Source organism: Gigantopelta aegis, chromosome 7 (assembly GCF_016097555.1).
Source record: "Gigantopelta aegis isolate Gae_Host chromosome 7, Gae_host_genome, whole genome shotgun sequence".
Taxonomy (NCBI): domain Eukaryota; kingdom Metazoa; phylum Mollusca; class Gastropoda; order Neomphalida; family Peltospiridae; genus Gigantopelta; species Gigantopelta aegis.
Genome location: NC_054705.1, coordinates 2,659,309 through 2,686,320, shown reverse-complemented (window position 1 = coordinate 2,686,320; position 27,012 = coordinate 2,659,309). Strand labels below are relative to the sequence as shown.

At 38.9% G+C, this 27,012-nt stretch overlaps 1 protein-coding gene across 1 annotated transcript in view; it reads right to left on the bottom strand.

Annotated features, from left to right (window-relative positions):
* Positions 1-27,012, bottom strand: part of LOC121377209 (putative uncharacterized protein DDB_G0286901) — a 70,392-nt gene that overhangs the window by 4,814 nt on the left and 38,566 nt on the right. The window contains exon 2 of the mRNA XM_041505116.1: positions 5,985-5,995. Coding sequence (XP_041361050.1) covers positions 5,985-5,995 — 11 coding nt within the window. The remainder of the gene's footprint in view (positions 1-5,984; positions 5,996-27,012) is intronic.

Below are 27,012 nucleotides of genomic sequence, written 5' to 3'. Positions count from 1 at the left end.
AGTTCTGCCAGTGTGTGAGATGGCTGCCCACACCATGACACTACCCCCGCCGAATCTGTCCACTTCCTGCACGCAGTTTGCCGCATAACGTTCACCACGACGCCTATACACGCGACATCTTCCATCATGACGTCGGAGCAGAAATCGGGACTCGTCACTGAACCACACCTGTCTGCATCGCAGTTGAGGCCATTGTCGATGAATCTGGCACCACTGCAGTCGGAGTCGACGGTGTTGTGGTGTTAAGATGACACCTCGAACTGGACGTCTGGCACGAATTCCTACCTCACGTAGGCGGTTCCGTACGGTCTGGTCGGATATCCTGCGCAAACCTGGTATTGCTGCGGCTGTGGAGGTGGCAGTAGTCAATCGTTCCCGAAGGTGGCGTACCCGGATGTAGCGGTCCTGCCCGGGGGTAGTGACCCGTGGTCGACCGGATCTAGGGAGGTCACGTGTTGATCCATGTTGCTGGTAACGGTCCCACAGTCTGGAGATGGTGCTTGGGGACACATGGAATGCCCTGGCAACGGCCGTTCTGGATTCGCCTGCGTCTAGTCGGCCGATGGCATTGTTTCTCTGCGGTTCACTGAGACGTGGCATGTCCTGGATTGTCAACTGTCGGCCAGATACAGAGGCCAGGCAAGCGAACACCCTGCACTTTTATACTGTCGGTGTTCATGTTGCACGTGCAGACAACGCACGTGCAGTGGTGACATGGTTTGCACGTGGCTGCGTTTTTGCGAATATTCACATTTTGGAACTTTATTGTACAGTAGCTGCGTTTTATCGAATGTAACCGTGGGAATGTGTTTGGGACATGCAGTGACCTTATATTCACAAAGCATGAACCGGTAGGAAACATAAAATCGGAGTTATAACCCATTTGTACCCTTTTGCGTTTCTTTTTTTGAAGAGTATATAATATTACCCGAGATCTACGGGATGCAGCAGATGACGATGTTTGGGCAATCGTGGTTAGTACACAAAGCGGATGTTGAGAAGTTTTAACCTTACCTGGATATATGCAGGTTGGTGTGGATTATGACTATTATCATACCCATTATGTATGCATCGTAGATATGTTTCACTTTACCTATATACACAGGTTGCAGTGCAGTAAGTTCATTTCCATGCCGCGTGTATAGTGTGTGTCTTTAACCTTACCTGAATATATACATTTTCGATCACTTTCAGTGTTAATCTTACCTACAACGACAAGCTCATTATAACGATGTTTGATAATCATTTTAACCACTTTAATGTTGATCTTACCCACATTGACACGGTAATATAACGAAGTTTGGTTGAATATTTTGGAAGCATCTGAATAGTATTCTTACCCACAACGACAAGCTGAAAGCTTATAGGTTTCCCGTCTGCCTCGTATATCTGAAATTGATGATATATAATAGTACATATAGAATATATATATATATATATCTTCGATATAGCCTACATCGGCTACACGTCCATATATAACGAAACGACATAAACTACTTTACTGTTCTTAGTATTGCTTTAACTTTCTATTTTATTCAAGGTTCAGGAATAATTTTTAAAACTCATAGCATTAACTACTATTTTATTACAAGTTTAACACTGAAAGTAGAAAGACGTAAACGCAAACGTTTTAAACTACGTCTAATAGTAGTGTACGTTAAACCAATGATTTTTATTTCCCCCGTTATGAGTGCCTGGTTGGGTTATATATATACTCTTCAAAAGAAGAAACGCAAAACCACATTGTCGTAACATTTGGAGAATTGATTTAATTATTGAATGGTGAGTCCGATAATTACCAAATGTTGCAGGATTGTTCACAATTCACTCTAGTCCATTGTGAGTAAGTGATAGGACACACCACCAAGGTCAAGGTCTTCTGGAGTCAATACCGGGTGTGGCCTCCGCGTGTGTTGACAACTGCCTGGCACCGCCTGCCCATTGAAGCAACCAGAGTACGGATGACGTCCCGGGGGATGGTGGCCCACTCGGCCTGCAAGGCTGCTGCCAGCTCGGGCAGGGTCTGGGGCTGTGGTTGTCGCTGTCGGAGGCGTCGGTCCAACTCGTCCCATAGATGCTCAATTGGGTTCAAATCCGGTGATATCGATGGCCAAGGAAGGACATTAATGTTGTTGTTCTGTAGGAAAGCCGTTGTGAGACGTGCTGTGTGAGGCCTGGCGTTGTCATGTTGGAACACTGCGTTGGCGTTGGCCATAACTGGAACGATGTGTGGCCGGAGGATCTGGTCAATGTAGCCCTGTGCATTCAGGTTGCCCTGCACGTGGACCAGGTCAGTTCTGCCAGTGTGTGAGATGGCTGCCCACACCATGACGCTACCCCCGCTGAATCTGTCCACTTCCTGCACGCAGTTTGCCGCATAACGTTCACCACGACGCCTATACACGCGACATCTTCCATCATGACGTCGGAGCAGAAATCGGGACTCGTCACTGAACCACACCTGTCTCCATCGCAGTTGAGGCCATTGTCGATGAATCTGGCACCACTGCAGTCGGAGTCGACGGTGTTGTGGTGTTAAGATGACACCTCGAACTGGACGTCTGGCACGAATTCCTACCTAACGTAGGCGGTTCCGTACGGTCTGGTCGGATATCCTGCGCAAACCTGGTATTGCTGCGGCTGTGGAGGTGGCAGTAGTCAATCGTTCCCGAAGGTGGCGTACCCGGATGTAGCGGTCCTGCCCGGGGGTAGTGACCCGTGGTCGACCGGATCTAGGGAGGTCACGTGTTGATCCATGTTGCTGGTAACGGTCCCACAGTCTGGAGATGGTGCTTGGGGACACATGGAATGCCCTGGCAACGGCCGTTCTGGATTCGCCTGCGTCTAGTCGGCCGATGGCATTGTTTCTCTGCGGTTCACTGAGACGTGGCATGTCCTGGATTGTCAACTGTCGGCCAGATACAGAGGCCAGGCAAGCGAACACCCTGCTCTTTTATACTGTCGGTGTTCATGTTGCACGTGCAGACAACGCACGTGCAGTGGTGACATGGTTTGCACGTGCCTGCGTTTTTGAGAATATTCACATTTTGGAACTTTATTGTACAGTATCTGCGTTTTATCGAATGTAACCGTGGGAATGTGTTTGGGACATGCAATGACCTTATATTCACAAAGCATGAACCGGTAGGAAACATAAAATCGGAGTTATAACCCATTTGTACCCTTTTGCGTTTCTTTTTTTGAAGAGTATATATATATATATATATATATATATATATATATATATATATATATATATATATATATATATATATATATATATATATGTAAGTATGTAAGTAAGTACTTATATGCTCTCGAAAGAAGGACACGCACAATGCTTGATTTTATTATTATATATGATAATTGATACATTTCGATGTAAAAAGTATGCATATAATGCCATTGTTGAAATCCAAACATATTGCCTTTGTTACAGCGCAGCCACCATGATATACCGAAAACAATGGCGGTAATTAGAACAAATTATTCCTATGTGCAAACCACGTGACCTGTATACGTGCGCGTTTAGGACGTGAAACATTGAAAAGTTTAAGGTTTCCGATCACTGGTCCTCGTTATTCTGAATACTGCACATTATTGAACACATGCAGCGAGTGGGTGACGCACAATGAAACAACATCATGGGTTGTTTACGAGTAGGTGAATACAGGTTGGCAAGGACAGACGTTCCGTGTATCCACAAGCACCATGCCAAGAGCAACAAAAGACAAACACGTGATCTCATATCAGGTAGACCACGTGTAACTATTGTGGCCCAGAATCGCTACATACGGGTAATTCATCTACGCGAAAGGACGACCACGGCAACCTCTATTGCTTACGCAACGCCAAGTTTGCGTAGGGTATCGACTCAGATGATGCGGAACTGTCCACGTGAGGCAGGTATTCGAGCCAGACGGCCTGTAAGACGTGTCAGTTTGACTCAACAACATCGTCATCCTCAACGTCGGTGGCGTTAAATCAATACAGTGTGCCCTCAATTGCAATGGACCGGCCTCGGTGGCGTCGTGGCAAGCCATCGGTCTAGAGGCTGGTAGGTACTGGGTTCGGATCCCAGTCGAGGCATGTGATTTTTAATCCAGATACCGACTCCAAATCCGCAAGGCTCACTGGGTAGGTGTAAACCACTTGCACCGACCAGTGATTCATAACTGGTTCAACAAAGGCCATGGTTTGTGCTATCCTGCCTGTGGGAAGCGCAAATAAAAGATCCCTTGCTGCTAATCGGAAGAGTAGCCCATGTAGTGGCACAGCGGGTTTCCTCTCAAAATCTGTGTGGTCCTTAACCATATGGCTGACGCCATATAACCGTAAATAAAATGTGTTGAGTGCGTCGTTAAATAAAACATTTCTTTATTTCAATTGCAATGGAAACGTTTATGGTTTAGTGACGAGGCTCATTTTTAAAAATATTACTCCTTCTTGCTGATGGAAGATGTCGAGTATACAAACAGCATCAACCATAGCCATATAATCTCCACAGTTGGCATTGACACTACATGCCGTGTGACGTATTTGTTTAACAGTCACTTATAATTAAGTAATTCATATTCGTGTTAAAAGTGATGACGTTCCAGTAATCGGCTATAGTCGAAAATTGATCGGTTGACGTCTACAGATTGATTATAAAACATCAATTATGAATTGATTGTCTCTAAAATTATAATTGTAATTGTTGCCACAGTTTGTGGTATGCGTTTGTTTTCATGTGTATAAAAAAAAAAAAAAAAAAAAAAAACCAACACCCGGTCATACCCGATATTGAATAGGTATTCAGTGTGACATTAGCAATTTGTGGAGTCTCTATCTATAAACATGATAAGTCTTGTCCTTTTATTTTGTTTAACGACACCACTAGAGCACATTGACTAATTAATCATCGGCTATTGGGTGACACAAATATGACTCATAGTCATCAAAGGAAACCCGCTACATTTTTCCTACTGCAGCAAGGGGTCGTTTATATGCACTTTCCCACAGACAGGAAAGCACATACCACTGCCTTTCACCAGTTGTGATTCACTGGTTTTAACGAGAAAAATCCAGTTGAATAGGTCCACCGCGGTGGTTCGATCCTTCGACGCAAGCACTTCAAGCGATCACTCAACCGACTGAGTGAAATCCCGCCCCACAATAATATGTACATGGTTCTTATGTTCATATAATTCTGACTGACTATGTAATCGAAAGTTGATAAGTTAGCGCAAAAGAATTAGTTTGGATCGAGAAAAAAAAAACCCAGTCAACTGACTGAGTGAAATCCCACCCCACGATAGTAGGTACATGGTCCTCATAAACACAATCTTTCTTATGCTCATATAATTCTAATTGACTTTGTAATCGAAAGTTGGTTAGTTAGAGCCAAATAATTATAGTAATTGATCGATGATAAAATTCCAACAGTTCCCGGACACTAGTTGAAATCATACATATAGATTTCTTCACATATATTTAATCAGCAGTAGGCGTCTTGATTTTTATGTTAGTAAGTGTTAATGGAAAGATTTAATCGAGTATTATATAAACTGCGAGTGATTTCAGATACATGTACTTGAAAAGTGTACATCAAGTTTTCATCTCCCGATTCCGACTCATGTAACCGTACGAAACTGAGGGTATCTTTATACAAATATCGAAATTGTGAATTACTATCTTAAAATTCATGCTTGTGTCTTGACATATAATAAATAAAACACATTCACACACCAAACAAAAATTAAAAAAATAAAATATATGTTTTTAAAAACTAAAACAAAACCAAAACCCACACACAACAACAAACAACACACAACATTTTTCTATATATACATGTATATATAGAAATGAAAACAAATAATGAAATTGGATTTTTTTTTTAACTGAATATAATACTTTGATTATTGATAGCAGATGTTTCCAGATGAGTGCCGTACTACCTTATAGACCATGCATGACGACGAATAACTTACAAAAACTATTGCCTGAACACTCCCTGAAACACAACACCAAAGACACAACATATTGCATGCATAGCATGAAAAACGTAAATTGAATGTGCAAATCATGCTGATTGTGGCTATAAAAGTTGGTCTCTGAAAAGCTACTTTCATTTATGAAGTAGTCTTTAAGGGAACGTTAAACAAATGATGGCAATGTTGGCAGCTGAGGAGCATGAATGTGCCTTAGGTATTCTTCAAGTCGGCATTTCGAGTAGAGTCATCGCCCAACTGTTTGGATGCCACTATTCAACAATCACTAGACTCCACAGGAGATACAAGCAGACAGGAACCACCAGGAACCGTCCACGTTCAGGCCAACGACGAGTTACGACACCACGGTAAGATAGCCATATTGTTCGCCTCCATATTCGTGATCGAACGCTGCTACCTACCCCCGATTTATCAATGCATCTCACGTCGTCCACAAATGAATAACCTTAGAGAACTGGAAAACGCACTACATCTGAAGTGGAATGCTATCACCAGAACACTATTCACAAACTTGTCGGGTCGATGAGAAGAATCTCTATCTTGTACCTCGTCTATAGGACAACCACTCCCATACTTTACTGGACAATAACATATTACATATATTTTCATCTTTAGAATATCAGTGTTCAGTATTATCAAATCTTACTTATCATCCTTATATTTGAATTGCTCCAAATTTAATTATACTTCTCAGTAATTTCCTATGTAATATGCATACATAATAAAGTAGGGCATAGCATTTCGTTCAAGCAAATACAAAGATTAGCATGGTACAGATTACGATTAACTTTATTAATAATCTTACCAAATGCATTTCTTCTCCAGCTATGATGGTGCTGTGAATGAAACATTTATGTGTGTATGTATATATGTGTGTGCGTGCGTGCGTGCGTGCGTGCGTGCGTGTTTGTGTGTGTATGTGTTTGTGTGTGTGTTTAAATATAGGCATTTAATTTTCTCAGAATTTTTTTTTAGTCAACTAGCTGCATATTCTCGTACCCTAGATTATAATAATAGTTTGGTATGCAAGCACTTTATGTAACCAGCTACTGTCACAGTCATGACTAGTCTACATTCCAGTTTACGTATTTTCATGTTTATGAACTGACAACAGAACATAAATAAATAAATAAATAAATAGACAAATTCAGTGTAATATAGTTTGTTTAATCCACAAACCTGCATTATTATGGCAGAAAAGTGTTATCACACCAACATTTATAAAATGAATCCACGATAGTTACATTACATCCTATCTAGTACTACCACACACACACACACACACACACACACACACACACACACACACACACACAGACACATACACATACACAGACAGACACACAAACACACACATACACATACACACACATACACACACGTACACACAGACACACATACACACACGCATACACACATATACACACACAGGCACACAGGCACACACATACACACACAGACACACAGACACACATAAACACACACATACACACAAACACACATGCACACGCATACATACACACTCACATACACACATACACACACAGACACACATACACACAAACACGCAAACACACACATACACACACATACACACATACACACACATACATACAAACACACATACACACACATACACACATACACACACATACACACACACAGACACACACACACAGACACACATACACACACATACACACACACAGACACACACATACACACAGATACACACACACATACACACATATACACACAAACACATACACACATACACACATACACACACATACACACACAGACACACACACACACATACATACAGACACAAATACGTTTTGACAGGATTCGAACCTACTGCACCGATTAACATTATATCTAACAGGCCGCGGCCTCAACCGCTCGTTCATCGGGGCATCCACCCCCAAAAAAAAAAAATGGAATCCCAGTTAACTTTATGTCAAGAATGCTTGCTGTCAAACACTCGGTTTGAAACAAATGTACCAGTCGTATGTTAAGAATGCGTGCTGTAACAGCCAGTTCTGGATTAGTGCTATAGACCGTTACTGTTTTACTTTGCTATTTATTCGATTACATTCATAACTAACACCTTTCGCATGCATTTGCACACTTACAAATTTCAGTTGCAATGTACACAAACACATTTGTTTTGTATCTTAGCAATATAACTGCAAACATTTAGAGCATAACTCTCTTAAACTGGGAAAACTGATAAAATGATCCAAAACTACTGATGATCCTGAACTTCCGTAAAAAAGTAACATTAGGGTATGGGGTACATACGCAATACGACAGAACACATCTGACACTAATCATTGTAGACACTTCACATCTGCATCAGTATACACATTTGAGATTACAGAAACAGGGTCGACTGCCTGTAGATCTATGTGAAAACATGCATTTGAAAACAAATCACTATATTAAGTGTGTAATGGCTGTTTGTATTCCAATCTCTCAATTCTTTGAAACTGTTTACTATATCTACGGGGACGCGGCCCTTGGTGCACCTGTCAAGATGTGTTTTAATACGGAGAAGAATCAAACCGGCCTCGGTGGCTGGTAGGTACAGGGTTCGTACCCCGGTACCGGCTCCAACCCAGAGTGAATTCTTAAGGGCTCAGTGGGTAGGTGTAAGGCCACCCTCTTCTCTCTCACTAACCAACTAACCCACTGTCCTGGACAGACAACCCAGATAGCTGAGGTGTGTATTCAAGACAGCGTGCTTGAACATTAATTCAATATAAGCACGAAAATAAGTTGAAATCAAACAAAATAGAATCAAACGACTTTAGTGATATCAGTTGAAATCGATTATGGGTCATGCATAGAATAATTTTCGTATCGTGTTTGTTTGTCGTGAAATAATTTCTATTTACATTTGGAAATTGTGTCACACGGGACATAGACATGATGAGAAATGGAAGCTCATTTTATGTCCTATAATTATGCGAATAATCTGATAGTTCATCTGAATCAGTTCATTTTCAATCTCGAATTTTTCAGAACTTTGTTTCGAAAGTGTCTGAATAAAGAATTGAAAAGGTAGAAGCGTCTTCTGTCTTCAACGTACCTCGAATAATCTGATGTTTGCGTGCTAGACGTTAGATAACTCGCGCTAGACATGAAGCAAACAACACTTGACACGTGTGTATATGTAATTAGATCGTCCTGTTTCAACGTGCTCCTGATTTAAAAACACCAATCAAAAGAAATCATTACCCACCCAACCTCCCCACCACCACCCCCAACCCCACCCCCCACCCCCCAAAAAAACAAAAAAAAACCCACCTAAAAACAATAACAAAACAAAACAAATCACCCACTAAAAATCCAAATAAAACACAAACAAAACCAAATGAACAAACAAACAAGTACAAAAATACAGAACGTCCACACAACCATGCAATATTGAATATAATAAACAGTTCGTCCACAGAAACTGCCTTAAACTTGTACTGTAATATTAAATTTAAACGTGTGAAGCATTAACACACGATTTGAAGCCTATAATACCCATAGCATCCATGACATAAACCTATTTGATATTTACCATTACTATTTTGACTAATAACGTTTAGCTGTCAATGAGTCCTTTATTATATATACGTGTGTGTGTATGTGTGTGTGTGTGTGTGTATGTGTGTATGTGTGTGTGTGTGTGTGTGTGTGTGTGTGTGTGTGTGTGTGTGTGTGTGTTGTATACCCTTCAAAAAACACATTACCTAGAGACCTTGCAAATTTGCATACCATTATTAGCCTGGTTAATAAAGTAAATGTGATTATGACATGGATATCATGGGTAAGTTAAAATATTTTATTCATCATTATACTTCATTAAGAAGTGTCAGATATGACTCTTAAATGGGCATTCCTGACTTTACGAACATTTAACAAATTGTATTTTGCGAGCCTCTGATTTTATTCCTAATATACGATATTGACGCAACCAAAACACACAAGGGTGATAATCTCTTGGTCATCTTATCTCAAGCTTAATACAACGTGTTTTTGTAAAGTGTACACGCAACTTTAATTTCAGTCACTAATTGCTCGATATTCAAATGACGTAAGAATATGTGACGCGGTTTCTTTTTGAATGGAAATGACGTCATTTTGGATAGCCTTACATAAAAAATAAACTAGTGCATTATAAAAAAAATTCTCAACGCTGGACAGCTTTCAGTGCAAAGTTGCTATTGAGCTGGGGGGGTTTGATGACTATGAATGCATACGTCAATTGTGGAGTGTCATTCTAGTAAGTTTGCTTAAATTTCAATAAACGTAATGCCGGGACCTCAATTAATTTACATCTAATTTGTAAAGTTATCAACATTCTAAAAGTATGTGATATGAAACTATCACATACTTTGATTATACTGGATATGCTAGCTATTATATGATATAATATATATCTATATCTATCTATATATATATATATATATATATATATATATATATATATATATGTATATATATATATATATACATATGTCGAACAGAGATGGGGCACCATAATTTGTTAGACCAATCGCGGTAGTTAGAGCTAAGCATTCTGTAACCTTCGGAGGTGTCCGTGACCTTTACTATTTCTAAATTATTGCTTAACAGTTTAAAACCTAAGTGTACATATTTGCTTACCGCCTTCACTTCGTATGCAACAAGAGTGGTGCAAAGCAGAAACATGATGTAATAAGCAGCTATTCTGATACTGAAATCCAAAAGAAAACTTAGTCAAGTAAATTAAAACCACAAATGTGATTGTTGTTAGCTAGGAGTGTGATAATAACTGTGTTGGTAATCACTGAACCATTACACACAATCTCACAGTCCACCCACCGTATGTTCACGACTAATGATAGGGTCAGACTGTAAACTGTTACGGCGAAGTTGGTCCACGTAACATTCCTTTCTTTCTCCAGATATATATTTTTCAAAATGAATGAATGAATGAATGAATGAATGTTTAACGACACCCAGCACGAAAAATACATCGGCTATTGGGTGTCAAACTGTGGTAAAGGCAAATCTAAAGTAGCTATATATTAGGATTGTGTTCACTGTGAATGCACCATTAAATTAAATTGAATTCCAGGATAATTTTGACAAGTGCATTTCAGTTTGTGTGATACAAATTATATATATATATATACAATGGACTCTGTCTAAACCGGATTCTGTGTAATCCGGATCTCTGCGTAAACCGGTCCATTTCTACAGCCCCGTCCAGCTACCGTTTATCTATTAGGTATAAATCTCTGCCCAATCCGTACTCTGTCTACTCCGGACTCCGGATCAAAAATCAAGAACGAAAGAACCGTTCATGCATCAATTACCTCTGTCTACACCGGACTGAGACTTGACTGAACGACGGGCTGCCTAATTAGTTGAACAATGATTGTCACTTGCCGTCATTCCCAATCTGAAGCTCCACGCGGAAAGACGTGTTTGTTTCGCTTGTGCACACTGCACGTGCTTTCGTGTGCTCGACTTTGGGTCCTTCATTTCGTTGTTTTTGTCAGCGAAATGAAGTTTTCTACTGAGATGTATGCGGCCATTGGAACTGATTGAATGCTGGAACGCTTCTTGTTTCGACAGCCTGCACCACCAGGTTGGATTCTTTTTTAGCGAGATTCCTTGCCTCCACGTCATTTCTCCGTCTGACTGTTGACTGGGTTTTTTCGTGACTCGTATGACGGCCATTCTGCAGAACGCCACGGTTGTTCGCGTTTAGTCTCTACATGTCCGAGCCTGTGACAGCAGCACTGGAAGATTGACCGCCCCACTCTAAGAAGAAATAGGAAGTGGGGTCGGCCCCTACTACTCTTTTTCTAGACTTTACCTTGTTTTATAGTGATATCATCCCGGAGTCGGGCCCGTCCACACCACTATACCAACCCATGACGACTGGACTATACCCTAGTCTGATACTCTCTCTCGTTCAGACGGATCCGGCTTCTCAAGATCTGTATTTCAGCACAGCAATACACCTTCAACGTCTATCGACTGTCAATCTAGGGGTTTTCTTGACGGGATGCAACCCATCTCGTCCCTTTAAGCTGTGCACCCAAACAGCCTTAACGAGGCCACTCGCGTGGACATCGATCGGACTTTAAACTTTTAGATCTGCGTTCAAAATTTTATGTCGAAATTACTTCTTTTTTTAATATTATTAAATAGTCCAATCCTCTTTTCTTTCTCTTATTTAATTTTGGATTGTCCTTCTAAAATGCTCCAAATTATATAAATATTCGGCCAAGCAGTCAGTTCTTTTTTATTTTTGGCTTGTAACCTTTTTATTTTATTTTATTTAATCTATTAACTATTACTAATACCAGTTTTCAAAATTCTGCCCATAGCTAAGTTTGGTGCCCTCGGATGATACCAACAGGTCAATAAAGTATAGCTAAGTTTGGTGCCCTCGGATGATACCAACAGGTCGATAAAGTATAGCTAAGTTTGGTGCCCTCGGATGATACTAACAGGTCGATAAAGTATAGCTAAGTTTGGTGCTCTCGGATGATACTAACAGGTCAATAAAGTATAGCTCAGTTTGGTGCCCTCGGATGATACCAACTGGTCAATAAAGTATAGCTCAGTTTGGTGCCCTCGGATGATACCAACTGGTCAATAAAGTATAGCTCAGTTTGGTGCCCTCGGATGATACCAACTGGTCAATAAAGTATAGCTCAGTTTGGTGCCCTCGGATGATACCAACTGGTCAATAAAGTATAGCTAAGTTTGGTGCTCTCGGATGGTACCAACAGGTCAATAAAGTATAGCTCAGTTTGGTGCTCTCGGATGACACTAACTGGTCAATAAAGTATAGCTAAGTTTGGTGCCCTCGGATGGTACCAAGTGGCCAAATTTGGGGTCTTGGCTCATGGATTAATTACGTAATACAATTAGGCCCAGTTTCTAATAAATAAATGGGTGCCCATTTTTTACAACAAAATACCCTATTAAAGACCCCCCCCCCCCCCCCCCCCCCCCCCCAGTAAAGACACATTTTATTAAATGGATGGAAGGAAATAGTGTTTATATTAATATATCGATGAAAAACTCTGTCAGATGTCGTGTGGGCTATTTTTGACTCGCACAAAGGTATAAATATGGATACAGTCCGTGAATATATATACTGCTAGAATACATATGGTGGAAGCTAAAGTACCGTACTAAACTGGCTGGCTTATCGAGTAGATTACGACATCGGCCTGAATGGACCAAGACATTATTACACTCATGTTAACATTTTAAAACCATTATTCATTGCATGCATTTATGTATATATTTCACACTTCACGAGTTGACAGTAGACAGAATACAATCATGAGATTGCTCAAGTTGTGCAATATTTTTTTATTGACTATTAGGAACTGTCATCCGACAGAAACTGTTGCCTCTTGGTTTCATATGATTGTGTATTTTCTGAACTGACATTAAATTTAATAAAGAATCACTTCAAATATAAGAAAATATAACAGTGTTAAAAATAATGTATACCCCCTCCCCCCCCCCCCCCCCCCCCCCATATATATATATATACGTTTTGCAGCAAATCAGCGGGCCTACGATTAGCCCTTACTAACATACAATAATGGCTTTAACTAAAAACTAGAAAGAAAATGGTTTATATCGCGTTTTGTGCCGGAACTTTTCATATATATATATATCTTTTCCTAAAAAAAAACAAATAGCATTCTGACAGTGGTCAGCTCTAAATGATTTCAAGACGCGCTTTGAATTGCCGACTGAACTGATTCGGGTGGATTTATTTAACAAAACTCAAACACATTACAGTGTGTAACAAGAAGACAATGTAAATACATAGTTGACACACCGTACATACACAAAACTACATATAAGTGGTTTTCTGATTTCTGTATTGCACGAGTTTATTTCCTGCAGGAAACCCCGATGCCGCAGGCAGATGGGTTTCCGGCTGGAAATACACGAGTGGAATACAGAAATAAAAAAACCACATATATGTAGTTTTGTATTTATTACTTACACTAAATTGGAATTTTGTTTCTAAATAATAGTTTAAAAATTGTAACACTGCTAGCTAATGACGGGGATTTCTCAGTTTACACAACTAGGTCAGCTGTGTTACTACGCGGACCGATGGAACACCAATTATTACGCATAGGAATATAGTTCTATTTAAGCAATAAACAGAAATAAGAAAGAACGAGTGAAAAGTTACCTACAATTTTAATGATATTGTTTGAAATTCCTTTTAAAGACAATGTAATAGCTAAAATTAAAGAGCAATGTAATAATTAATTTGCTCGTAATACGTCACAAAACCTTCAGCGTACCAGTTTTATCAACGAAGTAAAATGTCAAGAATTTGTTCACTCAATGTCTGTGTCGTCATCGGTGTGTTTTCTGTTATTGATGTTCATGGAATTACTCGTTGCTGAAAAGTTGAAGTTTATATTAAATATATCTCCATAAATCATCGCCCCACTGAATAACCCAAGTTCATCCAAGTTGTCTACGTGAGGAGACGGTGCATGCGACCTTATTGTTGCTAACGTCGACGACAGTCACTTTTCACACCCTTGTTTTGGCTTCGTACACAATAAATATACTACATCTTTCCGTAATTTCATTTGAAATCCATATTTTGTAAAGGGAAAAATGTTTAACCACAAGATTTTGTTAAAACACATCCAGGTGCATTAGTAATGATTTGGGTTGGGTTTTTTTAATTCAATAGCAATTATGCTTAGGAATTTTTCCAACATTCTTAAAAAGGAAACGCCATGTACCCAGTTTATGGTTATTGTAAGGAGATGCAAAGTGGCGTCATTGGAATACTGACGTCATTTAAATTCAAAATTAGCTATGTATTACAATGCTTGAAACATGATTGGAGTACCTATAAAAAAAAGTACTCAAATTGTGTGCGGAACTGGGATAGACGCTACCTTTTATGAGGAGCAGCTTCATCCCCATTGTTTTTTTGTTTTTTTGTGATTCACTTTAAGGGTGAGGAGTGGTAGCATTTATATCCGTGGTGTTTATGGTGATTGATACGCTGCAGGTAGGAGTATTAGCCACACATGTTACTATTGTCGTCTATGGGATTTCATTTGGTGGTACAGATGAACCTCATTCCTGTATTATTGAACATAAAAAATGCATTTATAAATGTTAGCCACCCGCACGAGGTCACTACTAATATTCTATTCTGAAACTCAAGACATGCTGTATGTTCCTGACTGAATGCTGAGGCAAGCGACATGCAAGACTGATCTTATAATAAAAACAATGCATTAAGGCCGTCCCACACTAGCGCAGCGCGTCGGTAGCAATAAATAACGTCCAGTGAATTACCATATACATACCCTCGCTAGTGCATCAACGTCGTTGTTTTTTTTCGATCGTTCCAAAAGCAATTTTTGCTGCTTGCTGCTCTGACGCACACAGAAACCCCCAGTTTTTGATGTCATAATTGTACTGAAAAACAATGCCAAAACAAAATATTAACGAAGAAAGGTTGATCATACAGGTGCAGAAACGCCCATGCATATACGACATCCAATCAGTTAGTTACAAAGACACGGAAATGGCAGCCAATGCTTGGTCAACGATGTCGTGTACCCAAAACTTCCTCTTGCGTTTTTTTATCAAGTAATCTTCTATACAAATACATTAAAACCAATTTACTCGAAATTATCGTCCTGGGAGCCATGTTTTCCAAACAAATCTGTTTTACTTTTACTCTTTTCAGCTTTTTTCTTCTCTCTTTTATTTCTGTTTGACACGCTGCGTATATGTGGGCATTATTTACGCCTCACTGCCGACGCGCTGATAATGCGCTGCCGACGTGCTGCTGATGCGCTTCCGACGCGCTTCGCCGGTCAGGTCAGGTCAGGTCATAGGGCTTTACGTGCACATTCAGAGCAAACTGTTGTAGCGCACGCCTATCCTGGATAGAAAAGGTGGGGATGGGAAGGAAGAGGGACCGCCTGCACTGGCAGGTACAAGGGCGCACCAGCAGCCCGACCGTGGTCGGTAACAGGCGGGTGAATGGGTAGTGGTGCTATGCAAAAACGCCAAAGAGAAAAGATGCGCAATTTTGATTAAGGAAATTTGGCGCAATTTTGAGCGGTCGGTCAAAAAAGAAAGATCAAGACTTAACATAGGTTTTGATTCTAGTGAGTTGAGAGTAGCTCGTTAATTATACCTATTTGATGCTGGGGCGTCTCCCTAGGTCTCCCTAGGCTGCGCTGGTGTGGGACGGCCTTTATACATCTCATTTAGAGTCATTTCCCACAGATGACATAAAACCTCCAGATATTAGAATGCTTGAAAACACTATTCTGATATTCTGAATAGCACAATTACACAAAAATACATTAATCTGGACGTCATTTATATATCCACTACTGGTATATCAAATGCCGTGGTATGTACTGCCCTGTCTGTGGGATGGTGCATATAAAAGATCCCTTGCTGCTAATCGAAAAGAGTAGCCCATGAAGTGCCGACAGCGGGTTTCCTCTCTCATTATCTGTGTGGTCCTTAATCATATGTTTGACGCCATATGACCGTAAATAAAATATGTTGAGTGCGTCGTTAAATATAACACTTCTTTCTTTCTTTCATTTATATATAGCACATATTTTAAATAACTTTTCAATAATTACCTGTTTGCTTTTCTGTCTCCAAACGTGACGCATCACCAATGGTTCCCAGCAGCATATATTATTTGTAACACAAATCGACTTACGTAAAGGAATCGCTGATTGGTCAAACGTTTTACCTCACCTATCTCACCTGATTTGTCATCCTGTACCTCATTCATGACACGTGTCTTACAACGCCAATTATGTACTACACGTGGGTCATAGGTTATGTTAATACGTCTGTATACATGGCTAAATAACATCAAAATAACCAAATATCTTGGAAGTAAGTAACCGTTTATATTTAGGCGATATAAAATACAGGCTGCTCTTGTAACTGATTTTGTACAAACAGCTAAAGCTATATTCACACTTACATTGGTAAAACATTTTTAACTATACTGGGATGGGGTTTTTTCCAAAACGCGTTCACGCGTGTAATTGTAGTACCGGTATAGGATGTATACCACCAAATCAAATCCCATAGACAACAAGGTAACATATGTGGCTAAAACTCCAACCTGCAGCAAGTCAATGGAAATAAACACCACGGATATAAACACTACCACCCCTCACCCGTAAACTGAATCAGAAGACAAAGGGAATCAAGCTGCTCTTTTTGGTGATAACGGGTAGAATCGATCAAATTAACTTACAGAAATGTACTGGCCAGAAGGACCAACATGTTATCACGACGAACATTGTCAAATGTATCCCAAATGACAGGACTTGTAGTATTAACTGTTCTTTCAAAAGTTAGGCGCACCTCGAACTTTGACCCAAACGGAAGTTATTTGGCTTAGTACTACCTATCAGACGGAAGTGTAGTTATACACACTTGCGCAATACATCAAAACAACAATGGATTACGGGTTTGTTAGGCCGTTGATAACGCACGGACCGGACCGGACCGGCGTCGTGGTTAAGCCATCGGACTACAGGCTGGTAGGTACAGGGTTCACAGCTCGGTATCGGCTCCAACCCAGAACGAGTTCTTAAGGGCTCAATGGGTAGGTGTAAGGCCACTACACCCGCTTCTCTCTCACTAGCAACTAACAACTAACCCACTGTCCTGGACAAACAGCTCCGATAGGTGAGGTATGTGCCCTGGACAGTGTGCTTGAACCTTAATTGAATATAAGCACGAAAATAAGTTGAAATGAAATGAAATGATAACACACACTCTCTCTCTCTCTCTCTCTCTCTCTCTCTCTCTCTCTCTCTCTCTCTCTCTCTCTCTCTCTCTCTCTCTCTCTCTCTCTCTCTCTCCTTATTCTGACTGTAACTTAACTGTCCGCCTTATACCAGTTTAACTAAAACAGTTTGTGTGTGCACATATATTTAAACGTGTTTAGTTATACCAGTACTAAGCCACATGTCGAGGTTTTTTAATATATACCCGTTTAACTCTACCGGTACAGTGAAAATATCGTGTTGACAATTTCATTTCAATTTGGTTTAGTTATAGCAGTGTAGTTAAATGTGAGTGTGAACGCAGCTTATAACAGACAGAAGGAATAGACTGAGACTGATGAATCAGAAAGTCGCCATTACAGTTTAGAAATAATATTTTCTTCACAGATATAATCTTATTAAATGGCAGTAATGTGATTTGTTTAATGCAAGATGTTACAGATTCTGGTATTCTGGTGACTTGTGTAGCTGGAGTAATATTGAATATGGGTTTTTGTATCATCCACTAATGTAGCTGGTATTAATATTGTAACTTTCCTTTCTCGAATTTATAATAACTGTAATATGTGGATATTTCAAATGGGTATTCATTTTTAATCTTTGAAGGCGAAATATGTTGAAAATGATATTATAAGAATTGAGAGATGTAATATGTGTTATATGCAATAAGTTACTTAATTAGCTTATTTTTATTCAGTATTTATTGAACTGGATATGAGATTAAGATACACCTACGTAAAATCTATAGAATATGTGAAAAGCGTTTGGTTTATTACTAAGTCACAGCTGTTTGTTCTTATATTGAACTTGTATGTTTAAAATGCAAGTATACATTACAGTATTTAATACCACAGGACAAATTTAATTTAGACAGTTAATAATTATCTGCATTAAACTCGGAAATGAGAGACGTTTGATAGAGACACAGATGGTAATTTTCAAAACAAAGAATCATTTACGGCTAGACATTTTGTGTACACACACACACACACACATTCACACACACACACACACACACACACACACACACACACACACACACACACACACACACACACACATATATATATATATATATATATATATATATATATATATATATATATATATATATGAAATAAGGCTAGCAAACACCAGCAATTACATACGTTACTCAAGAGAAATGAAAACACGTTAGTGTAACATATTTAAAAATGTTTTAAGACACACGCATACGTGAAACCTCTGGAGGTTGCATTATACACTTTGACTATAATGGGCACGTTAACAAAGTATGCGAGAAAAAACAAAACAATATATTACATCGTGAACTTAGTTTGATATGCAGAGTAAGGCTATACTAAAGATAAAAAACATAAAACACTGGTGTTCTAAATATTAATATATTATAGGTGGAAACACACCCACAAAAGCTAGATAATAGTGCATATCACTTGTTCATAATTCAAATATATTCAATTTCTTACAAACGCCAGCAATACACACGTTACTGCAGACTGCATGAGTAACGAAAATACCGTCAATAGTGTTAGAAAGAAGTGATACTGTAAGTCCTGAATTCTTCCACATGCAATGCAGACCAGCATTGTGTGGACGCCTGATCAAAATTTACTTTTAGGTGCAACGAAATACACTTTTCAACAGGTGTCCATCTATGATGAATGAATGAATGAATATTTAACGACAACCCAGCAAGATAAATACATCGGCTATTGGGTGCAAACTATGGGAAATTCAAAACATGAAATGATGATTAACATCAATATAAAAATTCAACAGTTAAATTGAAACACAATGTAAAGAACTGTGCACAAAATGCAAATATCACAGATAGATACAATTCAAATTTAGAATAGATAGATACAATTCAAATTTAGAATAAAAGCCAGTATCAGGTAGAAATTGTAATATAAGTTCCAGATGGAATCGAAATGATTCAATCACAGTTCGTTGTCCAAAAATATATGTTCTAGTTTCTTTCAGATGCTTACACTCCACCAAAATGTGGCGCACCGTCAGAAGATATTGACAGTGCACACACTGAGGTGAAGGATATTTCTTCAAGATAAATGAATGGGTCAAGTAAGTATGACCGATACAAGACCATTTCATCCTTTCTGCACTGCCTATAGGAGGACTGCAGCTCTCCCAAGACTAGCTTGGTAGCGTGAAGCGTGTTCGCAATCGCAACGTCCCAATCATGTTGCCAAGTCGAAAAGACAAATTGGTTGATACTATGTTTAAAATCAGTATACTGTACACCAACCTTGGCATGAAGCAAATCCAAAGCAGACTTGGCAGCAGAATCTGAATTTTCATTACCTCTGATGCCAACATGGCTGGGCACCCAACAAAATACAATATCTCTATTGGCAGTGGATAAAATGACACACTTTCGTATCACCATCCCAATTAAGAGATGATCCAGCTTTATGTTTTGTAAAACTTGGAGACACGAAAGTGAGTTGGTAAAATAATACATTTGGATGCAATAGAATCCTTTATTTCTTGTAAGGCTTTAATGACTGCCCAAATCTCAGCACTAACGATCGATGCCGAGTCAGGCAGTCTTATGGAAAGTAATGTGTTTGATGGAAAACCTCTAGCACATGCCACAGAATTTCCATACCATGATCCTTCTGTATAAACAAGAATGTAATCACGGTGCTGGTCTTGAATTTCAATGAAAAATTGTTTATAGACAACAACATCTGTATATTCTTTCTTCAGATGCGCAAGATCAAACACAATTTTAGGTGGTGTAATACACCAAGGTGGTAAAATAAAATATGAAGTAGTTTACAAAGTGTCTAATAAATCAATGTTGGAAATCAACAGAAAACACTTAATGCAAAGACCAAATGTACGAATAGCATTTGGCCTTACATCAAACCACTGCATATATTTGTTATTAAAAACAGAGCTTTTCAGCCCTTCTTTTAACATATTTAAGATGGGGCATGACAGATAGCTTCCTGTCAAATATAACCCACAGACATTTGGTGTCCTCCACAACTGGAATTGGATCTTTGTCCAAAAACAACTGTGGATCTAACTGGAGATCTCTTTCTGACAGATATACATACAAACCATTTTTGCTTTTGAGAATCTAAAGCCATTGTCAGATGCCCATTGATGAAGTTTATTCAAACAAAGCTGCAACTTACGTTCAATGATACTCATATTGGGCGATCTACATCAAATCTGAAAATCATCGACATATAACAAGCAATCCACACGATAAAATAAAAAAAGTTACAGACAGGATACTACCTTGAGGCACACCCATCTCCTGTGGGTGAATGTCGCACAAAGTCGACACACCCAGACTTTAAAATATATATCTTTTAAAAATTGAGAAATAAAAACAGGAAGTCGACCTCTAATGCCCATTGGCCGGATGGAAGCCGGGGAGTCGCAATCAACAGTTGCCCGTGTTTTGAACACATCTCAGAATACAATATTTAGGCACCGTTATCAGCAAACTGGAGTGTCACGTGATTGCCCCAGATGCGGTCGCCCCAGAGTTACAACAGCGGCACAAGACAGGTACATACGCTTACGGCACTTACGCGACAGATTCCTAACTGTTTCATCATCAATATCTACCATAAATGGGATGAGCAGAGTATCAGACCAGACCGTGAGAAATCGTTTACGTGTAGCAATATCCGAGCAAGAAGACCAGCTAGACGGATAGTTTTAAATGCGTAACATAGGCGTCTGTGGCTTACATGATGCAGACGTTGTCTGATATGGCGTCGACAGCAGTGGCGAAGAGTAGCTTCTGTATTTTGCCCATGCTATTCTGTAATATTGTGCATTAACCTTTTGGGACATGGGCGTATAGCGCAAGAGATAGCCGTAGTGATCGGTTAATGAACCACCTATTCGGACCGGTACAACAGTCAGAAATTGTCATATAGCAAAAAAACTGAGACGGAAATGTTCTAACTTTTGGAGAGAAAATAAATGCTTATATAATGCATGTTCGCAGTGGTGTATGTTGTTAGTGCCAACGGGAACCCGTTCTATTGGCAATCTTCATTTGAAGTTGGGCAATTTAACAGGGTTTCAATGGCAGTGAGACCAGACCTAGAATCTACCGATGACGTAACGAGCGTTACGCCAATAATTATATGATTTACTATATTCTGATTTGACGACGTCACTAAAACACTAAATGATATCCTTCCATAAAGCTAAAAAAAACACACACCCAACTACAAAACAAAACACGTCATTACGCCAAACGGCACGTCATTGGAAAGGATATTAGAAACTGATTCATGTGTATTTTGGGTAAATAAACTCGTGTTGTTTGTAGTTATAAGAATTGTTTGCCTTTTTTATTTACGCGATGTAATATACAAATTGTGATTGTTATACATTGATACATTCACTAAAAAAATACAAGACATTCCAAGTGCAATTTAGGCCTATTTGCATAGCCAGACATATCACACCGCGTACAGGTAGTTACCTCCCTTGTCTCGTGCGTTTTCGTTTCCAGTGTCACAATGCCTGCTTATTACATCAAGTTTCCGCTATGCATTGCTCTTGTATTCAGATTGAATGGTAATTACTAGTACGTCAACGAATTGGCGATAAGGAATACACACACACACACACACACACACACACACACACACACATACGCACGCATGCACGCACGCACACACACATACACATACAAACACACGCACATAGGCACACACACAGAGAGAGAGAGAGGCTCGCATATAATTTTTATTCCTAACATATGATATTGACGATACCAAAAAACATTGGTAATAACCTCTCTCTCTCTCTCTCTCTCTCTCTCTCTCTCTCTCTCTCTCTCTCTCTCTCTCTCTCTCTCTCTCTCTCTCTCTCTCTCTCTCGATATATATATATATATATATATATATATATATATATATATATATATATATATATATATATATATATATATATATATATATATACACAGTCAAACCTGTCTTAAGCGGTCACACAAGGGAGTAGATAAAACTGGCCGCTTAAGACAGGTGGCCGCTGATTACAGGTTGCGACATATATTCTTTAAAACATTTGTTGTTGTTTCTTGTTTTAGCGTCTGTACTGCTAATTACTATAAATAAATAAATAAATAAACGTTTGACATGCCGCCTCCTTCAGGAAAAACTGCAACTGGAATGTATTAAATTAACCATTCTCAACAACTCAACAAGTTTGTTTTCTCTTTCCATTTAATTATTTAATTTTTACTTCATGCGGTGTATTGTCATAGTAAGTGAGCCTACAAATGTCACGCGCAGCCTGCCCAGATGCAATTAGATGCACTAGCATTCCTGAAGGTGTCAAGATCGGTTATTTGCTGCACCTTATCGCTGTTCTTAAATATCCCTTTTATATAATAGTAAACCTTTACTGTGGCCGCTTAATACAGGTATTTTAGCGATTTGGGATCTGATTTGGGTGGCCGCTGGCCGCTTTAGACAGGTGATCGTTTATTACAGGTGCATTTACGTTATAAATCGTTTGGGAGGGAAAAGTGGCCGCTTAAGGCAGGTGACCGCTGAATACAGGTGGCCGCTAGGACAGGTTTGACATATATATATATGTTATTACCAGAGAGAGAGAGAGACAGATAGAGACCAGACAGACAGAGAGAGAGAGAGAGAGAGAGAGAGAGAGAGAGAGAGAGAGAGAGAGAGAGAGAGAGAGAGAGAGAGGGGGGGGGGGGATATCACCAGTGTTTTTCGGTATCGTCAATATCATATATTAGGAATAAAAATTGTATTATGACAGCCTCTGGCGATACCGAAACACACGAGGGTAATAATATCTTTATCATATAATCTCAAGCTTAATACAACGTGTTTTTGTAAACTTTATTACATACCCATTAAATCTTACTATATAAATACAGTCCTGAATACAAAATTGAAATACACTTTTCCGTATTCAACTCAACTGCCGGAACTATGCCGTATTCAACGCTACTATTTATAGCACATGGTTACCGGGAATGCACTTAGCGATATGTAAACAAAGTTGGTGCTTGGTTTGAAACAGTTAACTGTTATGCATGTTTAAAATGATATTTTGTCAAACATGTGTTGTGTATTTCATAAAAATCAAGTTATTTCATTTTATTTATTTACTCATTTATTTATTTATCAGTTTACAAATGACGTATATTTGTGCACGTGCACGTACGGCTTTGACGTCTGCTTTAATAAACATCAATAAAGCTGTCAAAATGGTTGACGATCAGATTGTTTGGGATTTATTTGATGAAAGTGACGGTGAGGAAATTGCATAGTTTGAAACTGAATTGTCGCCTGTGGAAATAAGTAGTTCATGCGTTGCTACAAAATCTATAAAAGACTTAAAAGCATATATTGCCAGCAAACCAAACGTCAATGCTGTCAAAAAAACGGAATGCATCACAAAACGATTTAACCAGTGGCTTTTAAGTTCTGGGGAAATTAGGAATTTAATAGATATTCCAGCAGAACACCTAGACTTGCACATCGGTTCGTGGGTACTGCAACTTAAAAAAACCGGACGGAACCGACTATGAGCCAGATACGCTAACATCGTATCATCGAGCACTTGATCGACATCTTCGGGAAATCGATTACCCAGTGAGCATTCTACAGGCCAAGGAATTTAACACCAGTCGACAAGTCCTACAATCTCGGCGAAAAGAATTAAAACAACAAGGTGTGGGAAACCGACACAATAAAGCAGACCCCTTGACAGCTAAAGAAGAAAATATTTTGTGGGAAAAGGGGCAGTTCGGAAAACATTCACCAGAGGCATTACTTAACACGCTGTGGTATTACAATACAAAACCTTTTGGATTGAGGGGGTCTGATGAAAATAGAACAATTAAATAGGGGGGGGGGGGGGGGGGGATATTGAACTGAAAACAGACGAAAACGGTCATGAATATTTACAGTTTAATGAGCGCGACATCAAAACTAGAGACGGGAACACTACTCACCAAAGAGCTTTTAATCCAAAATCCTTTCCATATGTTAATTGTCCTGATCGCTGCCACATAGAAATGTACAAACGTTACACTGATCGCCGGCCCCTTGGAACAACACACATGGACAGCCCTTTTTACTTAGCTATCAACCACAACAGACTATCCGAAAGCTCAGTATGGTTCAAACGACAGCCTCTTGGAGTTCATTCTCTAGGCAGTATCATGAAAAATATGGCAAAAAATGGTATATTTAATATAAACTTCAACTGTTCAGCAACAAGTAATTCCATGAACATAAATAAAAGAAAAAACGCAGATGACGACACACACTGAGTGAACAATTCTTGACATTTTTCTTTCGCCTTTTTATCTTTGATAAAACTGGCGCACTGAAGGTTTTGTGACGTATTACGAACAAATTAAATATTAGTTTGTGACTTTTTATCTATTATATTGTCTTTAAAAAGCATTTCAAACAATATTATTAAAATTATAGGTAACTTTTCACTCATTCTTTCTTATTTCTGTTTATTGTTTAAATAGAACTATATTCCTATGTGTAATAATTGGTAATTCATCGGTCCGCGTAGTAACACAGCTGACCTAGTTGTTTAAATTTAGAAATCCCCGTCATTAGCAGCTAGCAGTGTTACAATTTTTTAACCATTATTTGGAAACAAAATTCCAATTTAGGGTATGCAATAAATACAAAACAACATATATGTGTTTTTCTGATTTCTGTATTCCACGAGTGTATTTCCTGCCGGAAACCCCTCTGCCTGCGGCATCGGAGTTTCCTGCAACAAATACACTCGTGGAATACAGAAATCAGAAAAACACATATATGTAGTTTTGTCTATGTACACACAACTTTAAATTCCAGTCCGCGATTACTAGATATTCAAATGACGTAAGAACATGTGGCGCGGTGTCTTTTGGAATGGAAATGACGTCATTTTGGATGTCCTTACATCAAAATGAACTAGGGCTTGACTCTTTTTTTCTTCTTTTTTTTCTGAGCGCTGGACAGCTTTCAGTGTAAAATTGCTATTGATATGTTTTTATTTGACAACTATGAATGCATACGTCAATTACGGAGTGTCACCCTGGGACGTTTGCTTAAATGTCAATAAACCTGACCTCGATTAATTTACATGCCGTGACCTCGATTACTTTACATGTAATGTGTAAGTTCTTAACGGCGCTCTGTTGACCTAATTAATGACCTAACAAAAGTATTATCAGAAAATATATAGGCCGACATTTGATTTGTCGCTAAAAGTACTTTATTTAACCATCTACATAACTACCATAACCCACTTATTTCTGATATTTTGTAAAAATAATTGAATTATGTGGACGGTTCATAATGCTGGAAAAAAACCCGGCTATTTGGAACGATGAGGTGTGACGTATTATTTTTGAAGTCACGTGATGGGCACCCCCCACACCCCGAATAACCGCAGTGTCAAAACGAGTTGCCAAGCTGTTGTAACGAGAACGCTTAACCGTCCTCTGTAACGTAGGGTAAATCGAAAGAAAAAAATGAAAATAAGTTATTAAAAATTTAAATAAACATGTACTGGATGATAACAAGCTTATAGATTAATTTATTTTAGTAACAAAAGCATTTTAAACGGCGACCATCCCGACTAGTTAGGCATTTGCTTGTACAGGTAAATTTATTGTCTAAACACCGCATTCGTTCTTTACTTTGTCAAATTTATTATTATGCAAAATATGCCATAACCCAATGGGTAATTACAGATCGCTGGGATAGGAATTATTACATATTTAAAGAATACTGTGAACCAGACGGTGGTTATATTCGAAGTGGCTATATATACGAAGGCCGTGTATATGGCCTCCGCTAACGAGGGCAGACATTAATTTTGTCAAACTGAAAGAAAAAAAAAATCTGCAATAAACTTTGGGTATGGCGCCGTACCCATTTTACCCTCTGGCAGAAACCCTGATACCGTATATGAATAGCGTATTATTGTCCCTGCAGTACTACTACTACCACTAATAATAATAATAATATATGAATTAATGAATGAATGAATACATATAAATAAATAAAATTATCAGCTGCCGAGAGATTATCTGAAAAAAAAAGAATATAAATACACACTAACTACGATCAGACACAAACAAACAGCGGGGGCTTCTAACTGGA